This window comes from Hipposideros armiger, unplaced genomic scaffold, assembly GCF_001890085.2.
Source record: "Hipposideros armiger isolate ML-2016 unplaced genomic scaffold, ASM189008v1 scaffold_160, whole genome shotgun sequence".
Taxonomy (NCBI): Eukaryota; Metazoa; Chordata; class Mammalia; order Chiroptera; family Hipposideridae; genus Hipposideros; species Hipposideros armiger.
This window is the reverse complement of record NW_017731510.1, coordinates 974139-1001103: the sequence shown is the minus strand read 5'-3', so window position 1 is coordinate 1001103 and position 26965 is coordinate 974139. Positions and strand designations below refer to the sequence as shown.

At 43.5% G+C, this 26965-nt stretch overlaps 1 protein-coding gene across 1 annotated transcript in view; it reads left to right on the top strand.

Moving 5' to 3' along the window:
• MIPEP (mitochondrial intermediate peptidase) overlaps positions 1–26965 on the top strand; it is a 207202-nt gene that overhangs the window by 175385 nt on the left and 4852 nt on the right. Inside the window, 2 exon segments of the mRNA XM_019651433.1 lie at positions 6119–6240; positions 9375–9448. Coding sequence (XP_019506978.1) covers positions 6119–6240; positions 9375–9448 — 196 coding nt within the window.

Here is a 26965-nt window from a genome sequence, read left to right as displayed (position 1 = left end):
GCTGTTTTCAATCTAGTTGCAGGGGGCGCAGCCCACCATCCCATGTGGGAGTCAAACTGGCAACCTTGTTGTTAAAATCACACTCTGTAACCAACTGAGCCACCCTGCCGGCCCCAGTTTTCACTTTTTCAAGGACAGCAGGAAGGCAGAAAGAAGATGTGGAAGGCGAGCAGCTTTTTTTTGAGGGACCCAGTTGTACACATTACATCCACTTGCATCTGCTTGGAAATGTAGTTGCATAGCAACGCTGAGCCTCAAGGAAACCTGGGAAATGTAGTCTCTGCCAAAACAACCGCAAACAAGCCTTTCTCAGATTTAGTCGGGGAGATGTGTTCTGTTTCTAAGAGGGAGAAGAGGAAATGAGGAGGGGCTTCTTAACAATCTCTGCTGGTAGACTTGACTGAATTATACATTTGAATCTATTTGTAAACTATACGCGGTTACAATATCCATGAAATATTTATAAAAGTACCTTCCTCAAAAGATTTTCATGAAGACACAGGGTATACATTTAATGAATGTACCCCTCAGGGATTTATTTGTCTTAATAGTATTTCTGAACACAACTCTTATTTTTTAAAATAGATACTGGTATCAGTTTTCTATTGCTGCGTAATAAATTACCACAAACTTAGTGACTTAAAGCAGTCACACCTCACAGTTTCTGTGGGTCAGAAGGAGAGATACCTAGCTGCATCTTATGCTTGGGGTTCCCACAAGGCTGAAGTTGAGGTGTTAGCTGGGCCACAGAGTCATCTGGGGGCTTGACTGCTTCACCCAAATTATTGGCAGAATTCATATCTTTGCAGGTGCAACCAAGTGCCCTGACTTTTTGCTGGCTGTCAGCTACAGGACAGCCCTGTCTCTCAGAGACCACCCCCAGGTCTTAAATTCCTCCACCCAGATTCTAGAGGGTGCCCCCAGTTCCCTGCCAGGTGGGCTTTCCCAAGATGGCTTCTGGCTTCCTCTGGCTACTGGGAGGTTTTCTAGAGTGAGTCTGCTAGCCAGACGGAGACAATCTGCTTACCATAACCAATCCTGGGAGTGGCGTTCCATCATCTTTGCCACATTCTGTTGCCTAGAAGCAAGGCACAGGTCCTGCCCACATTCAAGGGAGGAGATTTCACAAAGGAGAAGACAGGATCATGGGAATCACATGAGCGTGCATCCAACACAATAGCTGTGTTACATTTTAAATCACTTTATATTCAAAATTGAGAGTTCCATTTATTTGCCACTGTTGTTTCATGGGTTTTGGTAAAATGTCAATAGGGACTTTTATCAAATTAGAAATACTAGTCTACATTAATTCATGGAAAATATATATATATATACGTCGTACACACACCTTCAGAGAGAGAGAATATGAACATGAGAAGGTAGACAGAAGGCTATCTCCTCTGGTCTCCACCGTGATTAATCATTAAACACTTTTGGATAAAGATTTGGTGTTATAAGCGATACTCCCCAGACCAGCAGTATTGTACATGGAGAATGTGAAGAGTCACAGTGGCCTGTCCACCCAGACCCAGCTCTGGCATTTGCTTCTTCCTCTCTCACTGTCCTTTAGGTGTCCTAATCACAGCAGGCACATGTGGAACAATAGGACTTTTTGAGCTTGTATGGTATTGCTGGCCCATCTTTGTTTAGAATCTATGAAGCTTGAAGGAGATTGAAATCGCACACTAGGAAGCACTACACAGACCCTGTACATAGCCCAGACCAGGAGAGCTGGTGCCAAAATAGCCTCAAATTCTTATATCACTATCGAATGATGTAATAGAAAAATTCTTATTAAAATATTTTATTAATAGTCACCCTGAGATCCAAAAGCTGTTTTTAGCACTGTAATAACCTCCTGTCTGTGAAAACTATATTATACCTGGCCTCCTCATCTCAGTCAAAAGTCTGTCAGTAATATTGAGCATCACTGTGAAAGAATCTTCTAGTGTCTGTCCGTCCATCCATCGATCCATCAATCTATCCATCTGTCCACTCAGCAGACAGCTGTTGGATCCTCTTGCACCCCAGGTGCCATGAGGAGTGTAGGCACACACACAGCATCGTGGTTCAGGCTCTTAGGGAAATTTCACTTCAGTACAACACACACCAAGGAAGCAGTGGTGTCATTTCTGTTCTCATAGTTTATAATGTTCCACTGATAAAATTGTTTTAAAGTAAATTTTAGCTAAATGCATGTATGTACATATAGCTAGAAATAAACAAATGATGTGCTACACTTGAGAGTATAATTAAGAAAAATGATCATTCAGCCATTGAGCATTTCACATGTAATTAATGAGCACTTATTCTGCACTGGTCCCTCTTCTAGGTTTGAAACTGAAATAGGTACAGTAGTCCCCCTTATTCATGGCTTCACTTTCTGTAGTTTCAGTTTACCTGTGGTCAACTGCGCTCTGAAAATAATAAATGGGAAATTCTGGAAATAAACAATTCATAAGTCTTAAATTGCATGCCGTTCTGAGTAGCATTATGACATCTCATGCTGTCCTCTCTGACTCATCCGGGATGTGGATTGTCCCTTTGTCCGGTGTATCCAGTCTCGTATATACTCTCTGCCCATTAGTCACATAGCCGTCTTGCTTGTCGGATCAACTGTCGAGATACTGCCGCACTTGTGTTCAGGTGACCCTATTTACTTAATAATGGCCCCAAAGTCATTCACGTAACTTTTGCTATAGCATATTGTTATAATTGTTCTATTATTATTGTTAATCTAGTACTGTGCCTAATTTATAAATTAAACTTTATCATAGGTATATATTTATAGGAAAAATTATACACTATGTAGGGGTCAGATATATTATCCTGGTTTTAGGAATCTGGGCGTCTTGGAACAGATCCTGGTGGATAAGGGGGGACACTGTAGCAAGTAACCAGCTAGTTTGCTGCCTTTCCATTCCTGGCTGTCTCTGATTTGGATGGAGGAAAAGTGTGTGGTAAAAAAGGGGCCGTAGCAAATAAGAACCATCGGAGGTCCCACCTTCTCTGAGTTCTGAAGCAAGTTGGTGTCCATTGAGTTCCTGCCATGTTGCTTCACCTGCTCCATGTTTTTGTCTTTCGTATGAGATCGCTGAGATTATCTAACTCAAGGGGAGTTTTTAATAGCCTTGCCTCAGAATTGTGTTAGGATTAGGAAACCCCACTCCTAGTCAGGATAAAAGAGAAACTGCCAAAGTGCATCCTTTGTTTTTGAGGTCAGATCTGCACATTACACATTAAAGGAGGAGTGAAAACTCTTGTCCATCTGACAAACGTCCATGAAGAAGAAAACTTCAATTTAAAAGGAAGAGGATATAATAACTCCAGAATTTAAAATGGAATTCTGTCTTTCATTCTTCCTGATGAATGAGTGAAATGGCAACCAGGACTTAATATCAGGTTGAATTAGCAGGAATTCAGTCATTTGTGGTCAAATAGCAGTGAAATTGTAGGTCTTAGTATGTCATAAATTTACAAACCGCTGATGAAAGGTGTCAGGTAGGTGTAATTTATTTAGCATGTCTTGAGGTATGGAACGGGTGTAGTGCCGAACTCAAACCTGTAATTAAAGAGCAAGACACAACGAGGTGTGCGTTGTGCCAGAATATCTGTATCCAGGTCAGGATTTTGGTGTCAGGCAGACGCCGTGGCGGTCCAGGAAACTGTGCATTACACAAATCCTGATGTCTCTTTCTGCACTTCTGAAAGGTCTTATTTTTATGACTGTGTTTATGTGGGAACTCGGTTACAAGTTGATGAAACTAAGGAACCTAGAAATTTCTTAGCTCAAATCAAATGCCACTATCGAAGTAGGCCTGCTTTCAAGACTAGACAAAGCTGTATTCAGCCTGAATCTAAACAAAATTAAGCTCAGCTCTGTACAGCAAAGGCTGCCAAACTTGTTCTGGCAGATCCCCAAGAAGAAAAACTTTCAAAGACAGAGCCCCTTAACTGTGTGCTACCAATCGTGGGGCTTTCACCCTGAGAGAGACTTATATCATCGATAGCCTGAGACCCAGTATCGGCCGAGTATCACGTTAAAGACGCCGGCTGTATTCCATTACAAAAGATACCATCACATCCCAGCGGCTTTATATGAGAAAGATCACCAGTGGTCCATTAAGATTCCAGCATAACACAAAAGCTGACACAGAGGCCCCTTTTTAAAATAAGACAGAGTCTACAGAACTTACATAGGTTATAAATGAATTCCAAAAGACCCAGCTCTTCGACTAAAACATTAGTTATTCGAAATTTGTTATAATGGAATTTGATCCATAGATGGTCCTTGGCTACTTGCCTTCCATTTAAACCCCACGTGCATACAAACAGTATAAAGCCTGCCTCTACCTTCCCATGCCCTCCACTGCCCCCCGAGGGTACTTGTTGGCAGGAGAATGTGTGTTATATTGTCCCAGCCCAGGCAGGGCCACTGTGGAGCTTCAAGCGCTTCAGCCTCACCAGTCTTCATGCTTTCGTAGTGCTGCATGGTGGTGGCACCTGTGCCTAGGCGAATTAGGAAGGACCCAAGTCTGGTTACCATAACAAACCCACAGTAGCAGCCGTGTGAGCATACCCCCCAGCACTGTGGGGGCCACATGGAGTCGGAGACCACACTCCCATCTGCAGCTCCCCCGTCGTTGGGGTCTCGCCTTCACTGATGGCCCGACATGGGCACCGCAGGGAGGAAGGGCACAGCTCTCCCTCAAGATCACAGTTCTCAGGGTGCCCACCTTACTTCCAGTCATATTTCCTTGGAAGGAAGGGGAGGGTGGATGTGAGGATGCCTGTTCATCTGTGCCCTGCCATCTCATGGTCTGTGTTAGTCGAGTGCTCTGGCATGCCCTCCCTTATAACACCTCCTGCCCAGTCCAAGCAGAATGTCTGTCTGAAAGTGTGGACACACTCAGAGAGTAACTAGCATGTGATGGTATGTTCTGAAATGTGCCCCACCGCTGTGACCCAGGAACCATCTATGTTTTTGTTTTGTTTTGTTTTGTTAACATCTGTTCCTTAAAAAGTTAGGTAGAATTTGCTTATCTATTATAGATTTGTGGTCAGGATTATATTTTATTTTCCAGGCAGTCAAAAGATTTATGAGAGAATGGTCATCTTAGTTAAAAAAAAACTGAGGCTTTATTTTTCAAAAAATGTGAATGTCAGATAAAGCATATATTAGAAGACAGTGGATTATTGCATGTCAGATTTGTTTGTTTCGGAAAAGTAAAAATTGCGAAGTCATAAATATGTGTTTTAAGGACAGTTTTGCAAGTCCGGCTTTTGTGGTAGTAGTGTTCCATGAATGTGTGTGCTAGGCGAGCTTGTGCATTGGCACTTGGATGGCCTCCACCTACTAACCCAGCAGAATGTAGGTATTTTCAGCTTTTAGGTAGAAAGAGAGAACAGTATTCATGCAAAAAGAATTTTCCAGTTAGGAGTATTCTTCCATGAAAACTCATGTGGACTTTCTTAGAATCACTACATCATTGTCCTCAGCAAGAATGGATGCACCCACTGCCAGGCCTGAAATGTCCTCTGATGCTGATGACCAGGCATCTCCAATAGGCTGGAATAGATGGGACAGTCCCACTCCACTATTGTCACTCCTGCCACTGCACCTGTTCTCTACATTCCTGCCACAGAAATCAATCCCAGCAGTAACAAACCTGTATAAAACAATCAGGTGTCAGGTTTGGTTTCCTCAAGGCCTCTCTCCTTGGCTTGCAGACAGCCGCCACCTTGCCGCTTCCTCACGTGGTCTGTCCTATGTGTGCCCCTCCCTGGGGTCTCTTCTCTTCCTCCTAAGGACACTAGTCCTATGGGATTAGGACTCAGCTTCATTTTAACTTTGTCACCCTTTTAAAAGCCCCTTCTCCAAACACAGTCGCTTTCTGAGGTGCTGGGGGTTAGGGCTTCAACATAGGGATTTTGAGGGGACACAGTCCGGGATATAAGATGTGAGAAAAAATGTTAATATTGTGAGTGATACGGCCTTCTCGGGTGAAATTTAAATGAAAACATTTGCAGATTTCTTTGTGCTTTCATTGTGTTCTCATACATAATAACTGAAAATACAGAGACTTAATTCTTTCCTGTGCTGTTTCTGTTTTGACAGGCCTGGCAGCTGCGATTCAGCCACCTTGTGGGCTATGGTGCTAAATATTACTCTTACCTGATGTCCAGGGCAGTAGCTTCTATGGTTTGGAAGGAATGTTTTCTACAGGATCCTTTTAACAGGTAACGAGCGGAAGGGTTGTCACAAAATGCTCCCTTGTTCACCTTCAGTAACCACCCACCCCACGGCATCCAGAGTCAGGCTCAGAACCTCTGCCGCTCAGCACACAGCCCAAACCTGGGAGGAACCCGGAGCCCTATGAGGCCCTGGTCACACAGCCCAAACCGCTGTCAGGCCCTTCCTGTGGGGGCCACCCTCCTGCGTCCAGGGACAGCGTAGCCCTGACTCCCACCTCCTGCTGCAGCCCTGCATGGCTGCGATCCGCGGTTGATGGCCAATTGTGGTGTGGCACCCTGCCCTTGTGCCCTCAGTGACCCCTTTGTCTGAGGGTTCTGTGCTTCTGACCAAAATGGGCCTGGGCTGCTTTGTTTCCATCCTCTCCCTGGGTTTGCTTAGTTTTCAGCCTCTCCTGTTCTCAGTACCCTGGTGCTGGTACCCTGTTGCTCTCGATGCTTCCTGGCACTTTGACAGGTATCCTTCTGTTTGGCACCTGAAGCCCCCTTCGCGAGGAACACCTCACCTCCTCCTTACTGCCTAAGAAAGGACTGTTGCTTTCTTATTCTGGGAGCAGCACCACTGGAAGCTATGGTAGTCCACGTTAGCATCCAGTTTGTTCTGGACAGCTCCCCCTCTGCCTGACTCTGGAACACCTCCCTTCCCTGTGGAAGACAGTGGGGGTCTGGGAAAGGGACACTGCTCCCCCACCAGCACTTAGACAGTGTGGGTACCTGCTCCACACGGCGTCCTGCTGCCCTGCCTCGCAGGTGTCCCCCTGAGCCGCGGAGCTCGACGGCTCTGTCACCGGATAGTCAGTGGTTCAGAGGACTGTGTGCAGCTCTCCCCATGGACGGCTGCAGGGATGTTCGCATCTGTGCAGAGACCCTGGCCTCTCCCGGAGCTAATGCATCAGATTAGCCAGTGAATGTGGTGAGCCTTTAATGATCCCATGAGCTAATTTCAGTTAGGGACAAGGATGCCCACCCCTTCCCCACAACAGAGGCAGGACGTGGGGGCTGGGGGGAAGGTGGGAGCCCCATTTCCCCAGGGTTGTCACAAGGCTCCTGTTGGGTGGAGAAGCACAGGGGCCTCCCTCTTGACAGCACGAAGGTGTGGGGTGGAAGGGGTAGTGTCAAGTTCTGGTTTCACGTGTCCTTAGAAGGAGCTTCCTTTGAAAGCAGACCACTAATTATGACCGGTCTGATAGTCATTGAAAGCATTTTATCTCCTCACCACACCAATAAATACACCTCCAAATAGCTCTCTGGCAACCATGGCTGATGACTGTTATCTTCCCCGCTTTTGCATGGTTTAAGATTAATGGCATCTTAAATTTCTAGAGGGCCCTAGAGTGTTCCTGTGGCATGTTATTTTACCTTCACAGCAGCCTTGGCAGAGCTGGTATGTTTTATAAGAGGAAACTGAGGTTCAGAGAGGATAAATTATTTGTTCAAGGCTTCATAGTTAACAAGGTGGAGTAAGGTCTGCTAATCCCTTCCCCCTCCCCGCTTCCTCTGTGCCCCCTCAGCCTTTCATACAGTTTGCCATACGTTTGGGTTTTCTCAGCAGTTAATAATCACATTCAGTTCCCAAATCTTTTGAACTTGAATCTGATGTAATAGAATTTTTAAATGTTTTACAGCTTGGTACCCACATGTTATTTTGTCTTCAGCCCTTTGCATACTGCAGACATTTGGTCTGCTTTTCAGATTTTATTATTTTCAGAGAATCTAAAGCCAAAATTGACTACAATAAATCAATTTTGGGTATTATAATTCTTTACTGGAGATTTCTATAAAATAGACAAAATATTGTCTTGTTTAAAGGAACTACACTTTACTAGAAAGCCATATACTATTAAATACATATATTTTCAAGTATTTACATTGTATTTATCTATGCATTGTAGCCTAGACATGTAGTTACCATACTTTTACAGACATGTAAAAGTAAGCTAGTAAAAATACTCACTGGACTAGAAAATTTCTAACCTCTGTCAAAAGATACTTTTGAAAAATCACCGGACTGGACACTGACATCAGGAAACCAGGCAACATGGAGCTGAGGCTGGCAGAGAACTGGAGGCCCGTGGCAGGGGTTTCACATGGGCTAGGGGTTGGGAGGGGACACCACACCCCTGAGGCTGGAGTCAGGTGGGGCGCTCAGCCGACCCTGTGCCCTGAGAAGACCCGGCCTTCTGTCCAGGTTTCCTGCTTCATGGCATACTTTTCCTCAGGATGTAACCCAAATTAGTGTTTGATATGAATGCATTTCTGATACAGTAATGCTATCAAAAATTCTGATTCATGACCACATTTGCACAATCACCAACATAAAGATGCTACAGAAATAATGAGATGAAAACATCAAAATTCACTTATGTCATCCTAGTGTGTCGTCATTTGCATTGAAGGAATTGCATTTTCTGTAAAATACGAAAGAGTAGCACTATATAACTTGTCTCCAAGTGCCATTAACTTGGGGAATTTCTGCCTATAAAAAATTCTTCAAAATGTGCCTCCATCGTGTTGCAGACAGTGTTCCTTATAGAATCCAGCTGACAGAGGGTATCGGCAGATGAAAACGAGCTGTTCCTTCCCTCGCCACCCACACACTCCAGCCAGTTTTCGGTTCCATTAGCTAGTATCCTCAGCCAAGGGCTCCTGGTGGGATTAACCCTCTCCTGCCAGCTTTTTTTATTTTTCACTGTTATTTCAGAGTGTTATTTTTCTTTGTTGGGTGCCACCTCAAGTTCTTTTATGAAAGTCAAAATGGTATAAATAATTTCAAATCCCACTTTAAAATAATCCTGAAGATGATGGAGAATAGGATACAATCTTTTACTTATGCTATAATAAGTGAACTACATAATCCTTTCTACAAAGAGAGATTGCTTGCTACAAAACAGCTAAAAATATCGTTAGCCTCTTCCAGTAAACAAATCACACCGGGTTTCACTCATTCCAAATCAGAATTGGATTTTTAGAAGCCAGAAAATAAAGGGCCGCATTGTCTCATAGTGGCAGTTTTTCTGAATATGACATTGGTGTGACTTCTTTTGAGAAACTCAAGACAAGTGTGAGTGGGGGCTGAGCGGGCTGTGTGTGCATGTGCCTGTAACAGTGTCCTGTGTCCCCAGGGCCGCCGGGGAACGCTACCGCAGAGAGATGCTGGCCCACGGCGGAGGCAGGGAGCCCATGCTCATGGTGCAAGGTAAACCAAAACAAGGGTGGGGAACTTTCCTGTGGCTTTTAAAAAATATTTTATGGGTTAAATGTTTTGAGTATTAGCACTTTGAGTTATGTTTTTGTCCCATCTATGATAAAAGCTCTTTCATATTTTCTCCATTTTTTTTCGTTTAAAGGATGATGCTTCAACGATGTACTTTTTTCTGAGCCTCTATTTCATTGTATCCCAAATAACAAATTAATATTTAGTTACTGCGATTAATTTAGATGCCAGGATAAAATTTCAGGCTGTAACTTTCAAAATGTTACTAACACAGGAAATTGTTAAATTTGTCTTAAATTTGTCACAAATTGTCAGAAAATTTGCCTTTAGATTTTAATAGATCACAATGTATTTCTTTACAGGAAAAAAGCTCATTTATTAGGGCCGGCCGAGTGGCTCAGTTGGTTAAGAGCTCACTCAAGAGTGCGAGCTCTGAGCAACAGTGGTTTGAGTCCCGGCCCGAGCTGAGTTGCCGCTGAACTGCCAACAAGTGGCAGGATGGCTCCTCTAAAAAAAAAACTCATTTCTTTCTTATTCCTTTATTTCTTTCTCTGAATACTTAGCTACACATTTGCTAGAAATTATAAGGCATCAGGTTGGATTTTTTTTTTTTAAGATTTTATTGGGGAATTGGGGGAGGGGAAGAGCGCTGGGGAATCTGGGGAAGGGGAACAGACAAGTTACTGTCCTTTTGTTCTTCAGTCTAGTTGTGGAGGACGTAGCTTCACTGGCCCATATTGGTATTATCATTGTGCTCTTCCCGAATGAGGCAGATCGGTCACCAGCCTCTGGACGGCCGCTTACGGCGGCTCTTGGCAGCTCACACCGGCTGCCAGCTGCTCATACTGGCTGCCAGCCACACACGGTAGCTTATGGCTGCTGCAGGGGCTGCAGCCTACGCCATTGCTGGTGACTCATGGCAGCCTAGCTCCAGGTCGAGCTGCTGTTCACCATCTTAGCTGTGGAGGGCAGTGTCACTGGCCCCCATGTGGGATCTGAACCAGCGGCCCTGCTGCTCAGAGCTGGCGTCCCAAGCCAGCTCTTAACCAATGCGCCACTCAGCTGGCCCTCAGGTTGGATTTTTTACGTGTTGAAAAATCAGAACTTAATTAACTCTTCTCTATAAGGCATCACCATGCTTGTTTTCTTATATAATTTTTTGAGGGGTAATTTTTAAATTTAAGTATTTTCACTGAAAATTTAGTTATAAATGGAAGTGACTTTTTACAATCTTGATTTTTCATAAGATGTTTTCACAAATATTTCAAGGAAGATGTGAATATTATTGGATACTTTCAGTAATTGACAATTATATTTGCAGCTGATCCCTCTGACTATCTGATTAAAATGGCACTTAGGAAATGAATTCTAGTATTAGGGAAATATTGTTTTCCTCATAGTAACCGAGTGAGTCCTAATAGTATGGGTCTGATATAAATGTTCTCCTGCCTAGATGTGTTCAGCCAAACCTGTTGCCCGTTTTAGCAGCTCTCCAGTCCCCTTCCTTCAGTCACTCATTGAAAAGAGCAGGTATCTGTTGAGTGCTAATTATGTGCCAGGCTCTATTGGACATGCTGAAGGTGAAAGTGAAAGACAACCTAGACAAAAGCCCAGGTCTCGTGGAACTTGCCTTCCATCGGCTTATCCAGGGAAGTGCATTCACCCAGGCTCCATCTGCCTCACCTCAGAGCAAGTTCATAAAACAAATCAGCCAACCCAGGGAGCCCACGGTTTTACGCAGCATAGCCTGGCTGTCCTCTGCCAGTGGCACTTTGGTCTCCCAGCACTGGTTATGCCCTGGAGTGGACCTCTCAAAATAAAGAAGCCATGCTGATGTTGCCTCGGTTTTCCAGCTGACCCTAATTGGCCCGTATTGAGCTCTGCTATATCCAGTAACTGTTTTACTGGTTTTTTTGTATTGATTAATCTCCTAGCAACCCTATGAGAAAGGAGTTATCATTCCCCACATTTTACAGATGATGAAATAGTCCAGCCCCTGGCCCAGGTCATGAGGCAGTTAGATTTTAACCTGTGACTCCTGACAGCAGAGATCTCTTTATCAGCCTGTGCTGCTTCACTTGTTTGTGGAACAGGTCACCGAGTAAAGGGCCTGTTATGCACTCATGTAAAAGTGAGATTAAGGGCCGGCCGAGTGGCGCGATGGTTAAGAACTCGCTTGGGATGCCAGAGGGCCCCGGTTCGGATCCCACATATGAGGGCCAGTGACACTGCCCTCTACAGCTAAGATGCTGAACAACAGCTCAACCTGGAGCTGGGCTGCTGTGAGTCGCTGGCTACGGCGTAGGCTGCAGTCCCTGTGGCAGTGGGTTGCCATGGGCTGCCATGTGTAGCCAGCAGCTGCAGTGAGCGGCCGTCCAGAAGCCGGCGACTGATCTGCCTCAGCCGGGAAGAGCGCAATGATGGTGCCAACTTGGGCAAGTGAAGCAACATCCTCCACAACTAGATTGAAGAACAAAAACGACAGCAACCTGTCTGTTCCCCTTCCCCAATCCCCCAGCACTGTTCCCATCCCCCCAATTCCCCAATAAAAATCTTAAAAAAAAAAGTGAGATTAATTGGCTCATAATAGTAAGCAGTACCTAATTTAAATGGTGTACTTTTTAGCAGGTAGTTGTTGGTGCTGTGTAGACAGCCCACTGTGAGTTGGCAATCAGAAGAGATGCTTCAAGGATAGCTTCCTCATATGGATTTTTTGTTAGGCATATTCTCCCAGTAGCCGTGCCTAGTTTATCCTTTCTGGGACCAGGATCTAAATGCTCTCTGCACATAAATTTTAGTTTACATGTGGTTCCATCAAAAGAAAAAAAAAATGGAATCCTTTTTAGTGTTTGGCTGGTGTATTTTTCTACTCTGTTTCCAAGAATGTTGTAAAACCTCTCTAAAAATTCTGTTATTTATATGAAACATTTTTGTGTTAAGAAACTTAATATTTTCCATACTAAAATTCACACACTCATGAGAGAAAAACAAGACCATGGTTCAAACCAGAGATGATAAAGTGTTCAGATTTCAGGTAACACAATAATAGAACGGTTCTGCTTTTAAACTTTAACATGTTCCTGAAGGTTGTTCTGTTGTGTCTCATTAATTCACATGATTTGCTACATGTCAAAGATGAAGGGGGGACGTGCAAGAGGCTATGCCTGTTGTCACTTTATGGGGTTGGATTTGTAATGCGTTCTCTCATTTTCTTGTATGCAGCCAGCTTGTCCCCAATCAGGAATGTCATAGATGATGGCTCATAGCCTTATCACCGGGGTATCCCTAGGAGGAGTGATGATTTTTATAGATGCTGTATATATTTTATTTAACTGCTTACTAGGTAAACATAAAGAATTGCATTAAGTAGCAAAAGGGAAAGAAATAGAATACAGTTGGCCTTCTGTATCCGTGTGTTCTGTATCCATGGATACGGAAGGCTGGTTAAGGGACTTGAGAATCCTCAGATTTTGGGATCTGTGGGGGCTCCTAGAACCAATCTCCCATGGACATGGAGGGATGACTGTACCTTCAAATTTTGTACCTCCCTGACCAAATGACAGCTTTATTAACCTCCTTACCTATGACTTAAGTTCCAAATTAACTCCAAGCCATTCCTTAGAGTGAGAATACCTATGCATTGATTTCCGCTCTTTGAATGATACATATACACTACATCAAATATGTAATGCTTTTTATCTTTGAATAATAAATACTACACAGGTGGACTTTCAGGTTCCTTATTTTTTTTTAGAATGAGTCGCCATTAGCTCTAAGTCCCTTGGTCTTCCCTAGTCCCCATAGACAGGTGAGCCTCCTTGTGGCCAGAATCCAGTCTCAGGAAGTCCCAAAAAACACAGCATTCCACTCCTTTCCCCCTGTTGTTTGTTCCACATCCACCCAAGAGAGGCTTCCGCCACGCAACCATGTTGCTGTGCCGACCCTTAACTCTAGAATATAATAGGAGCCTCACAGGAAAATCCAAGTTGCAGCAACAGAAACTTTTCTTAAAGAGTCTATGTTTGTTTCCTCTCAACACTCTAAATAACACCATTTGAAGACAACAAAATAGTGGTTAGAACAGTATATCCTTCCTCAGAGAAGAAAAGTGGTCACATGGTGTGCTAGAATTAATTTGTAGTCACCAGCTCTGCTACTTACTGTCTCTAATTTACTCGAGAAAGTCACTTAATCTCCCTGGGGAAGGTAAAATGTGATTTGACTTCAAAACACTTCCTTCTAATTTGCTCCTTAGCTCCTTTTTCAGTCTCTCTCTCTCTCTCTCTCTCTCTCTCTCTCTCTCTCTCTCTCTCTCTCTCTCTCTGTCTCTCTCTCTCTGTTATAATTGATATAATAGATACTGTCGAAAGTCAGAGAATTACAGACTCAAATTATGTCCTTATCTAGTTTTAAACACATTCATAGCATGTATAAAGATATATGTTATAGGCACAATATTCAGTTACTTCATCCCCCACTAAACACAGTATGGTAATACCTGACTGAAACCAACTTTCTTAATTGCCAAGAATCCTGGGGTGAGCTTGAGTTCTCTGTATTCAGTTTTCTGCTCTTCATTCCATACCCCCACAGTGTTTTTGGTTGGTGTGAAGTATCACGTTTCTAAGTAATAAGAGAACTTAAAGTTTTTGCTTAAAAGAAACCATGATGTGGTGTTTTCATCCATTTTGCCATTTAAAAAAATATATACTAGAATATTTTTCAAGTGTGCTATGGTGAACATGATCCCAAGTTCAGTTTCTAATACAACCGTTTCATAAAATGTATGCTTTTCTAGAAAGATGAACATGCAGTAAAGTGTGCGAGTAGCAAGGAAGGAATATTTTGTACCCACTGGAAGCAGAAATGTTTCTTACAACAACAAATAAAAGAGCGGAATTCTGTGACTATTAGGGATTGAAGCTATATTATTTAAGCATTTTGTGAAAAACATAAATTACTCATGCAAGCTTATATATCTTCTTCTGTACACTACTTTTGGTGCCTTACTCATATAATATCTAAAATTCTTGAGTAAATGGCCCTTATTGCGTTTTTAGGTTCAGATTTTAGTTATCTTTAAATAACCAGAAAAAAACCTAACATAATGAAAAATTGCCATGTGCCAGATGCTTTCTGCTATGTTATCTCATTTAATCCCCTATAACATAGTAGGTCTTATTGTCCCCATTCTTATAGATTATGAAACTATGTCAAAGTTCATTATCTTTTTTGCTGCTGTCCTCCCGACGCCCACATCTTCCTGAGTTGATCTCTTAACTCTGACCTGATATTGAGCATGTCTTTAGAACATGGAAGATATAGGTGACATGAGCCTTGAGACGTTAATGACCTCAAAGTCTGAAGTCACATCCTAACTATTCCCTTTGACATCGGAGAGGCCAGCCTGCTATCCACTGATCTGCAATAAAATTTTCCTGAATCTGTTCTCATATGAGCTCCTTTAGACTTTGGTGGCAAAGCTATCAACTTAGTTTATGGTCATTTTTAGTCATGGTGGTTCATTTTTAGTCATGGTGGTTCTGATAGAAAGATTCTCACCACAGCCAAATGAGCATGGTGCCCGTTTAAGTTTCATGTTTCTGCCTCTGGTTATAACATTCCTTGTGCTCTCACCCTTCAACCTTTGCACAGAGAATTTTGTGAGGGAAAGGAAAGGTTAAAATCCAAGATTTCAGCATTCCAGAGGTTGTTTTCAAATATTAAACAACTGTATTTCTGTGCGCCTTTCCACAAAAGAAACTCTTAGCCTTATTTTTGTGTCTCTCTGGCCAAAAGTAGTATGCAAGTAGAGATACAAGATAATAAGCTGACAGAGTTTTTAAAAAGATCCAACATCAGATAAGAATAAAGACAGAGTAGATAGATGAGTGGATTCTCAGTGAAACCCCGCAGTTTGTTTGTGTTGCCACACAGACTGACTCATGGACTCAAAGTCTAAAAGTCCCCAGGGCCTTACCTTAAGCTGATTAAAATCATAATACCTTACATTTCTGCAGCACTTTCTGGTTTTCAAAACACATTCAGTTTTGCCATAATTATCCTATCTTATATTCCATATCGTCTCTTCTAGCTTATTACATATCATTTTTGTTCAAGAAACAAACCAGAGAATTGTGGTTTATGTTCCAAAAGGTCCTTCTCAGGCGGACCCCGAGGAGATTCACACCGTCTGTGATGCTAACTCTCCTCCTCTTTAAACCCCCTCGGTCCCGGGCAGCAGTCCGCACTCCCAGCACCCACATCGTGCTTTTACACTGCTCTCCATTAGGAGGTACCAGAGCTCCTGGGAGAAGCGGCTGCTTCTGGGGCTGGGTGTGCCGTCTGAGCGTGGGGCATCTTGTAGGTACCAGAAAAGAAAAAAGTCCTCAGAAACATACAAAGTGATGGCGTGTGGCAGAGGGGTGGGGGTTCTCGGAGGGAGTCAGGCATCCACTAAAGAAAAAGAGTGGGGCCGGCCGAGTGACTCAGTTGGTTAAGACCTCACTCAAGGGTTTGAGCTCTGAGCAACAGCGGTTCAATGCCCAGCCCAAGCTGAGCTGCCAACAGGTGACAGGATGGCTCAGCTAAAGAAAAAAAAAAAGTTCCCAATGACCAAAGCTGCAACAATTTGAGGAACCAAATAAATAAAGCAGTGTTGAAATACAACACAAAGTAGAAAATACACATCTATGGGTCCATACTGATATAAATGATTGAATAAATAAGTAAGTGGGGAAAATAGACAAGTATCCCATGCAGAAGAATTTCAGATAATTTATGGAGACACTCACCCCTTGAGGAGATGCAGCATCACTCCCCACCCCTGAAGTGTGGGCCGCACAGAGTGACTGCGTTCCAAAGAGGACAGTGTGGAAAGGGGGAAAAGTCAGAGTAACTTGAGAGTGGAGACACTGACAAACTCGACCTCAGCCAGGTGTTCAAGGTCAACATCAACAGCAATAGGTCACATTGATAATAGGTGTCCCCGAAATAGTGTGACAGGAAGGACACACTTCCCAAACCCATAACCTCAGGCCAATCATGAGAAAACGATCAAACAAGCCCAAATTGAGCGGCATCGTACAAGAACCTGACCGGTACTTCTCAAAACTGTCCAGGTCATCAAACACAAGGGAACTGGGGACACTGACACAGCCTAGAGGAGCCTGAGGAGACGTGACAAGTACATGCAGTGTGATATCCTGAGTGGGACCATGGCACAGAAAAGGGACATTAGCTAAAAACTAAGGAAATCTAAGTAAAGTATGACTCTACTTAATAACGCTATGTCAATGCTGGTTAATTAGCTGTGATGCGTGTGCCATACTAACAATGTAAGATAATAGAGGAAATGGACCAACTGAGTGTGGAGTATATGGGACTCTCTCTGTACTATCTTCACAGGTTTTCAGCAAATATAAACCTTTCTTAGAATTGAAAGTATAAAGACAAAAAAGCCTTAAAACCTTTTGTAAGGTTTTCAGTAATGACACTCACACTCCTGGTTCACAGCCCACCATAACTCCAGTTGCCACATTTCCCTGCTTCCTGGCAGCCATTCCCAGTGCCACTGTCACTTCTGTGGGGAGAGCACCAAGGCACACTGGTATGATTGGAGGAGAGTTCCTGTGACGCTAAATGAGGCTGCACGGGTGAAAGGGCAGCAGATCGTGCACAGCCTTGTGGATGCTGTAAAAGGTTTCTAGCTTTTATTCTGAGGACAATGAGAAAGCATTGACAGTGTTTGTAAGGCAGGCAAATCTCCTTTTAAAAACTAATGTCTTGTGCACACAGTATCTTTAGGTAATGAACATTGGTGCTTTTATTTTTTTAATAACCTGATAACTAACATAATAGGCCACACGTGCTTAGCGTGCAGAGTTACTGTTGGTGTTACTTGTACCATACAAACATGATGGAAGTCAGGGATCTCTAGAGCCGTCAGCAAAAGAACAGCCGACATTTAAAGTAAGAAAGCTGCACACATGGTTTCTGTGCAATAGCAGCTGGTGTGGGGGCTGAAAAATGCTTTCCCTCCCACCTGCTAAGTTCTTCTAGCTGGGCTAATAACGAAATTAACAGAGACAGATTAACAGGAAAAAAATAAAATTTTTAATAACGTGCGCATGGGGAATTCACATCAGCATGAATATTCCAAAGATAGGCAACTTGGGTATATATGACATTTTGAACAAAGGAGAAGAGGAGGAAAATTGGGTCTGAGATTTTAGAAGTGAGAGTGGATGATTTACAGGTACTTAAGAAAGAGTGGAACACACACAGCAGGCAAATTCTTGCTGGGCAACCCAGAAACAGTGGGACACGGGGTACCTTGCTAACAGGCCCTGCCTGAAGCTTTCGTATATACCATACTTAATTCAAATTAGGCAGCTATGGCCAACATCCTAAGCGTTCCTTCCCAAGCAGGCCTTTCTGAACCTCTTGGGCAGGAAATGGGGAAGAGGGTCAAGGTTCTTTCTGAATCTTGTTTCTTAATAAACAGCTTAAAATTAATATCCCAAAAAGGCAGCTTCAGGGAGGCAACACTTTGGCTCCCTTGACTTGGTTGATTTTCCCTATTGTCAAAATGGATGCACAGTAACTTAGAAAAGGCACTGTACATTGTTTTACAGCACTAAAATTTAGTTGTCTTTACCACTTTCAGATTTAGAACATGCAGTTAACATTTAATCCCACAGTCTGATTAACCCCTCAGTGTTGCCATGGAGTGGCAAAGCTGGCAGGCCCTGTCCTGAGTGAGGACAGAATATGCACATGGGCTTTACGGTTATTCCTGAGCTTATTCTTTAAACTATGTCTCTCTGCCCTTTATTTCTTAATTAAGTGAGGTAAGCGTTAACACACCACAGGCTCTGCCTGACTTAGCCAGCTCCCTGTCCCCTCCCTGACCCACGTGTGGGGGGCTGAGTAGGTGAATGCCACACGTGCCCCAGGGACACGCATGGTAATCGTGGCTTCTGATTGCACACCCAGAGTGCATTTTATGTTTATAAGTGACACAGACATATAAAATATTAAAAGATAAGATGATTTAAAACTACTAGTAAGCAAAACTGTGCATTTAGAAGTAAGTCACTCAGATGAATTTTGATAGGTTGCTGCAAAGTTTATAAATATACATTATGTTTTTTTCCCTCTTGTCAGAGACAGCTTCTCCGTCACTCTCTGCCCTCTTACTGTTTTTTCTTCATAGCACATGTTTACTTCCTGACATAATATAATATTTTATTTACTGGTTTATGGCTTACGCTCCCCAGTAAAGTATAAGCTGTATGAGAGGCAGGAAATTGTTTGTCCACTGCTCTACCACCAGGACCCCAATAGGGTTCAGTATGTAGGCAGTCAATAAATACTTGTTAAATGAGTTAACATGTAAATATCAAAATATACTTAAAAGATCAAATATTTCTTGTTCCATAAAAATGTGGTGCTTATTAGAAAAGGGGCAGGTTTTCGGGCCGGCTATGTGGCTCGTTGGTTAAGAGTTGGCTTGAGAGTGCCGGCTCTGAGCAGCAGGGCCCCGGCTCGGATCCCACATTACTGTCAGTGACATTGCCCTCTACAGCTAAGATGGTGAACAACAGCTCAACCTGGAGCTGGGCTGCTGTCAGCATAGGCTGCAGTGGGGCTGGCCAGCAGCTTTCGTGAGCTGCCGTGAGCCGCTGTGAGCGGCTGTCCAATGGCCTGCGAGCAACTGCCTAACCAGGGAAGAGGGCAATGATAATGCCAACATGGGCCAGTGAAGCAACATCCTCCACAACTAGACTGAAGAACGAAAGGACAGCAACTTGTCTGTTCCCCTCCTCCAATTCCCCAATAAAATCTTTAAAAAAAAAAATTTCTTAAAATCTTAAAACACATACTCAAAATAATTGAAATTTCAGCACTACCTTCATTTTTGCCTTTTTTCACGCACATGCTTTTTTCACTTTAGGATAAGAATTTTATTAAAATGCTGTAGTAGCCTTGTGTACCGATTTTCATAAGATAAATAATAGTTGGTTGGATATTAGCCAGTAAGACTAATCTCCACTAGTTTTCTATTTCTAGTTGAATGAACAGGAGCAAGTGACAATAGTATCAATAATAATATCATGAGAATGGTGACAGTAACTACTGATGGAAGCCTTTAATGTGCAGGTCTCTGCAAAGCAAGTTGCATGTATCACCTTATTTAATCCTCTCAACAATCTAAAGGGTGTAACTTACAGGGCCACACAGTAGCAAGTGGTAGAACTAGGTTCAGATTCAGGTACCTGGGACTCGTCTTGTAATGGCCTGGTGGGTCATCTCTTAAACTCTTTTTCAGGTTGTCCAGGCAGCTTTTGCTTTGGAAATAGTTGTACACATCTTCCCCTACATTTTCCCCCTTGTTCTTTTATAATTTTTGGTGACTGGGTTGCCTTGCCATGAATACACTGATGCTCAAAGAAAATATTGTTGAGTTCACAGAGCAATATATCATGGGGACAGATCTGAAAGGTGGTACATGCTGACTAGTATTGAACAGGCCTCAGTTGCCTTACATACATGAAAGGGGTTTTATGGCAAAATACGACTTGTTGAATGAGAACTCTCGGATGCAGAACAAGTTTTTTACTTTACAACACACTCTTGGCAAAAACCTTTTCTTGCACAGCGTAATATGGAAAGCATGCCATGGAATCAGGCTTAGAATTTAGTGGCTCTAGGATTACGACATAGTTTCAGTAATAGAGGTAAATGGCAACCCAGAATAATAGCCAAGCAAATACAATCCCTAATCTTTGGCTTGTTTGGATATTTACTCAGCGTAGCCTCTGAAAGAGCTGAGAGCTTTCTGGAAAAAATAAATGGAAGAGAGCACCTGCGTTCCCAAGACTAAGACCTCCCTTTTGTAAATGCACTGAATTTTTAAGAGGGTGTGTACATGTTTAATGTGTGGGTGTGTTTGTTTAAGGAAGACAGTGAACTTCAAAAGGCAAAATGTTTTGTAACCCAGAAATGTAATGGTAAGTGGAATTATTCAATCTGCTATGAAATTAAAATAAACTAATTTGTAAACAGAGCTCAGACATGGGGCTCTACTTGGACCGGCTTCATCCAGCAGGCAGTTCGGACACTCTGCTTCAGACCAGTTGGGAACCCCAGAAATAGAACCTCCTATCTAGACAACAGCAGATAGTAACCCACCTAAGGGGCAGCAGAGTTTTTTCAGTTCGGAGGAGGAAAGAATTTCACTTTCTGGCTGCTATCCTCATTTTCCCAGAAACTGATTGCAGATAGTGCAAGAGACTCCACCTTTAGCAAAAGGGGTAGGTAACCACAGCCCGGTGGAGAGAACTTCAAAGCAGGAAAGGTGAGCCATACCGTTGCCCTAGGCTTGGGAGAGAGGGACCTGGAATGAGAGTTCTGATCTCATAAAGTTCACTTTAGACTTTTCAAACTGCCAGACCAGCCTTTATACGCTAATACTTAATCAGTCTGGGCTGAGTTTGGCACATGGAATTATTGCAGCTTAAAAAAATAGCATGAACTGTTCTGATGGATTTTTAGAACTGATAATGGTGTTGGGAACACACAGACTTCCCTTTTCACGCATTCCCAAATCTGTATAGAAAGTCTGCTTTTCGGTGTGTCCCAGTTATTGTTGTTTCGTAGCAGAGGTGGGGGTGGCATACACAGATGAACATCTGGGTGAATCAAAGGCTCGGTCCTAGTACTTTTGGTCTCTTTAAAAAAAAATGTGTCCAAGTATATATAACTAAAATTTACCATTTTAACCATTTTTAAAGTGTACAGTTCAGTGACATTCACAATTTTGTGTATTCGCAATCTTGTGTAACCATCACTACTACCCATTTCTAGAACTTTCCCACCATCCCAGTGATCTCTTCTAGACAAACCTTTTATCACAGCTGCTAACAGGTAGGAAAATGGATTGACTTTAATCTTTCGTTTCTTTCTTTTAGTAGATAAACGGTTATCCCATAAAAAGCAGATGGCAAAAAGTGGAAAAAAAGTAAAACAAGCAATGATTCATTAGTTGGGCAATTGTGATTATGAGCTTGATGCTAATATTCTAAATACTTAATCATAGACCAATGTTTTGGAATTCAACTTGTCAAAAAAAAAAAAGTCAACCTCATCCTTCAACTCTTGAACTGGGAAGTTGCTTTACATAAACCTTTGGATCTGATTGTTATGTTACCAGTTACAGAGCATTTTCTCTGTGTTAGATGCACTATTTTATTTAATCTTTATAATGATCTAGCAAAGTAGAAGACTATGCCAATTTTATGAGCTTCAAACGTTACACTGCCCTCACATTTTACCTTTACTCAGATTGCTTCTGAGACATGAGGTTTAGGAAGTTAAGTGACCCGTGTGAGGTCCCTTCACCAGCTGGTTAACTTGGGGTAATCACTCACCACACCCTTAGTCTATGCATCAGGCTATCAGGCCTTCTTTAGCAGCATCTGAAGTTGTGTTTAGAAGAGGAAGGATTTATCTTTCCTGTCTATTCCTCCTTGACAGCCTTTCAAAGGAAAACTTTTGTATGGTCAGAAGAGGAGAATTAGACTGAAATTTTAAGTTATAAACTGCAGTGCTGAGCCAGATAATGCTCCATTCAACCGAAAGTCCAAACTCATACGGTGCCCTAAGGCTATTTATCCAATCATATGGGGGTTACCCTGCGGGTTGTCACAGCTCCGTCGGTGGTCCTGGTAAGGGGCCCCCAGGACATTTCCTTTTTGGAGACTAAGTTCTTCTTGGTCCGCCAGACTGCTCCCTAAATCAGTGATACCTGGAGACCTTAAATATAAACCTGACTGACATAATTTAAACCAAGTACCAGGCTGTGTCTGAAATGTTAAGAGTATGATTGGCTTTGAGCTTTGATTTTAAGAGATCTGATGAGTTATTTGTCCCTGGCCGTCTTGGTCTCTGAACGCCTGGCCAGTCCTGGTGTTGGGAATATAGCTGCCTGGACCCCAGCTGGAGTGCCCAGGCCTTGTCTCCCCTGGAGAGCCTTGGACACACACCCAACCCATGAGCCTCCATTGCTCCTTTGAAACCCACAGACAGAAGAAAGGTGTTCACTTCCCTGGTTTCACAGGAAAGAACATGTTTCAGGCGTACCCACAAACAACTGAGGCGGTCCCACCCAGCCTCTTCCCAGGCCCCCCTCACACTCACTGCCACAGCGGGCCAGGCTGCTTGGCACTGAAACACCCCATTCCCCTGTTTGGCCAGGAGCACTGCCCTTTCCCCAGGAAACGTGGATGGAGGAAGTCAGACTTTAAAGCTTGCCTGTGTATCACCCGGACTGGATGAATCTGAAGAAAGACAAGTCATTTAAACAAAAAAAAAATACCTGCTTCTGTCCAAACCCTGGGTCTAGAACGTTGTTCCTTAAGCAAAATGATCAGTGTCCTCCAGGCATCACTAAATCCTTTTTAATGATGTGTGAACTGCTTTTTTTTCAACTGGGAATCTCCTTGAAAGAAGCAGAAGCAACTCTGGCTTACCAAACCAGAAAAGGAAATCTGGGGAACAGTATGGAGGAGGCCACAGAAGCAAAGGAGGAAATGGAAACAGGGCCCACTTTCTCCATAGAAGGAACAGAGGTGTCTCTGAGGGTGCTGGTAACAGGATGGATGAGCTCCTGTCACCTTCACACCTGTTTGTCATTCCGCTCCAGATGCAAATTGCAGGAAGAATGCACCTGGCTGGCCCAGCTGGGCAAGGCGAGGGTCGGGAGGCCACTGGCCAGCTGCCCCAGCAGGCCACACTAACTGGCAACCCGCAGGGGTGCATACCTCACGAGGTTTGTGCCTGTGCACATGAGACGGTTCGCAGCTTCCTCGGCCTCAGAAGCACTGCCCCTGTGTGACAGCCAAAATTTCTTCATACATTGCCACAGGTCCCCTGGGGATAAGGAGGAGTGGGCAAAATTGCCCTCAGTTGAGAACTGCCACCCTAAAGTAAAGTTAACCCTCTGACCAGGGTTAACTTTGGGTGCTGGCTGGCAAATAAGCAGTAGCCACTTGGTCTCTCCTCTCATCTGTCTCTGCGGTTCCAGCCGTGGTCAGAGTGCAGCCCCCAGCCTGCCGGCTCAGCAGCGCCACACACTTCTCACTCACAGACTCTGCCTCCTGACAGCAAGGTCCCCTGAGGTCCCTTCCCCCGGCAGTTAATCAGTCACCCCCCCTACTTTATTTGCACCATATCTGTGCCTTAAATACAGTTATTTTACAGAAACAAGTATTTCCATGTTTTTTCCCCCTCAAATAATGAACTTCTCAAGAACAGAAATTATGTCTCGCTCAGATCCGTGTGCCCAGTGTGTCTGGCACACAGTGCTGGGCACGCGGGTACTTGTCCATTTTCTTTTTCTTTAGCACACGAGCAGACTCGGTCTCAGATGGAGTGAGGCATGGGTACAGTCCTGCTTACTGTAGGGTTGGGGGGAGCTTGGAAGCCAGGCGGGCATCTGTTTCAGAACCCCTAAAGGGAGGATGTGCCAGTTCTGTGGGGAGTCCATACTTTAGCACATCCAGCCATCCCCCTTTTCTGTTAGGAATCACCCCAGGAAGACCCATTTTCTCGGAAGTCAGGACATTTCCTGCTAGAGCACCAGTGCCTGTGCGGACTTCCTGGCCTCCTGCCTGGAGAAGGCGCTCTCCTGGGCTGGGCTCCCACTCCACTGAGGTTTCATTCTAGGCCTAGAGCTCAGAACAGCCGGAAGGGCTACGTGAAAGAAGTTTCTGAGAGGTGCTTCTGAGCTTTCCTCAAGAAAGAGTCAATAATTGATACACAGAAAGCACTGTTTCCCTGCGGGACTAGTAATCAAACTAGACTCTGCTCCTTTTTTAAAATAAAACTACTGCTGCTGACTGCCAAAGCTCACCTCCCAGGTGGGAGACTTCTCGCACAAGCCCGCAGTCACAGGTCCACCCTGTCCTCTCACAGCTGTCAGCTCCCTTTCTGACCTCCTCCTCCCCCGGACTTTAGGGCTATTTTTATGCCAAATCCACTTGATCCTTTTAGGTGCTTTTCCAGACAGTGGTGTCATCTCTCTTGGGGCTTGGGAGTCATAACTTTGAACAGTGCCCTAAACAAACCCTACTTTTGTTTCAAAAAACAAGTATTTTTTAGTTTAGCGAAATAGAAAATCAATACATCTTTCTTGCTCAGTATTTTTGAAGTTATAGTTCCCAGTTGAGAAGAACTTTGTCTCACTTAACAAGTGAATCATGGTTTCCCCGGGTCCATCTGGGCGGCGGTTCCCACACGTCAGGAGGTATCAGACTCACCAGGAGGGCTTGAGCCCCATGCCCAGTTACTGACACGTTAGTGTCTGGGGTGGGGACCAACAATGTGTATTTCTAGCAGGTTCCCAAGTGATTCCAGGTTGTTAGTCTGGGAACGAGGGTTTTAGAGCCACGAGAGCATACGTTTCTCTAAGATAGATTCTTAGTGATTTTTATACATAGTATCATCCTAATAAATCACAGGTAATCTTTTTGCCTGCCGTGTTCATATTAGGTACTCAGGTGCAGATGGAACAAATGAGTGAGTGAATGAATGACCGAATATGAAAACCCTTACAAAGCTCTATGAATAGTTACTTCAATTCACCCTCCTTTGCTTTCACTAAACTTTGATCAAACACAACCACAGTTTTATTTGGGCGCCCTTGGCTGGTGTTGAGCAATAGGAGATGTAACTATTCTACTCCTCCAAGGCTTAGAATAATTCTAATGTTTTTAATTGCCCCGATAATCCCCTGTCTTCTCAAAATTAAACTATATAGAGGCCATTTCACCCCAGGCACTTCGGGGGCCAGAACAAGATTCCATCTTTGCCAGGTTGGCTTAGAGGCGTAATCAAACTGCAACCAGTTCTCAATCATGTTTTCAAATAATCGTATTAGTTGTACATGTAAATGGGCACTCAAGGGGTTAAAGAGTTCATGCCAAGAGCATGTTGATTTTTAAACGGTGCTCTGGTTAGATTCTGTATTACATATTACAAAATAACAGGGTGTGAACTTGCAGCTTTGTACACGTATTGAAGTCATCCTGGGGCTGACAGAATTTTTTCTTGGTGAAAGCATAGAAATATGCATAGTTAGGAGTCCCTTCAACATGTAAGGGCTTCTGTTTGCAAAGGGTTACCACAGATACTTGGAGCCCACCCAGGAAACATCCTTAAGTACAAACCTCTTAGGCACTGTTTTCTCTCAGTGTTATGCCTAGAACAGAACTCCCGCAGCAACCAAGCGTGGCCAGTATTGTGCCCTGAGAGGAAGAGCTTTTGTCTGACAGCGTGCCTGTCCCAGTCCCCTGCTTCCTACCCCAGTTAGGCAGTTATGTAGCAACGACTGCTCATCAAGTGTACTCCACAGGACAGAAACCAAATTGCCCCCGAGCAGTGGTCATGGTGGCTCTGTCTTCAAGGCAGTAAGGGACAGTTCGTGAGTTGAGTTCTTATAGCCATGGGTGGCAGCTGTCAGGCTTTTTTTGTTTTTTGTATTTCTCCACACATTTGGTTTTTGTCACATCCGGGATGCTGGAGTTTAAATATGGACCTTCTAAGAACATTATTATTTTACAGAATTCCAGGGCATGAGGCAATGTGTCACCATGCTGTAAGAGCATGGGCTCTGGAACCAGACTGCCAGGGTTCAACAAAGAAACTACGTGGTTGTGTGACCTCTCCTTGCTCCGTTTTCTTATTTCTAATATAGGTTCCTCACAGTGCGTTTTGAGGATCAGATGAGTCAATACTCTTAGCACTGTGCCTGGCACTCAGTAAAGGCTCAACAGATAGCTGCCATTATCACTTTGTTGTTTGTAACAATTGCAGTCTTTCCAATAAACCCTTTCTAGACCAGCTGTCTGAGGGTCAGGTCCCTGGTGCCTTTATGCTCACAATATTTCCAGCTCTTTGTCAACAGCACTAGAGAGAATAGTGTAGTACAATTTGGAAGCCCTCGCTGCCTCAAAAATAAGCCTTGGAATCCTTTTGATATCATAATTTATCTTCGTCAGGCCCGGAATAATTGCCCTGGTACTTCAAGTTTATGAAACATGCTAGTTTGAGCAGAGCGGTCGGTGAAACTGTTCTGGCTTGTACCAACTTTTATTAGCCCATTTGCCTCTCAGGTAAAATGAGGAGAAAAATAAATTAAACCATCATTCTTTAACTACTCATTATATATTCTCTATCCCCTGAGTAGGACAGGTAGATGAAACCCAACTGCCTCCTTTCCTTTGTAAGGAACTAATATGTGCAGTGTGCCTTAATGCAGTTTTGTCTTTCTCGCATTACTGTCAACACTTTTTTGAGTTGTAAAACTGCAGTTTGTTTCAGTCCTTTTGGCAAAATCAACCCAAATACCCGCCTAATTTAGGTGATTTCCACGGTGAAATATGTTTGTAAACTCCACCCACTTATGGACTTAAACAGCTCCAACCATTTTCCCAG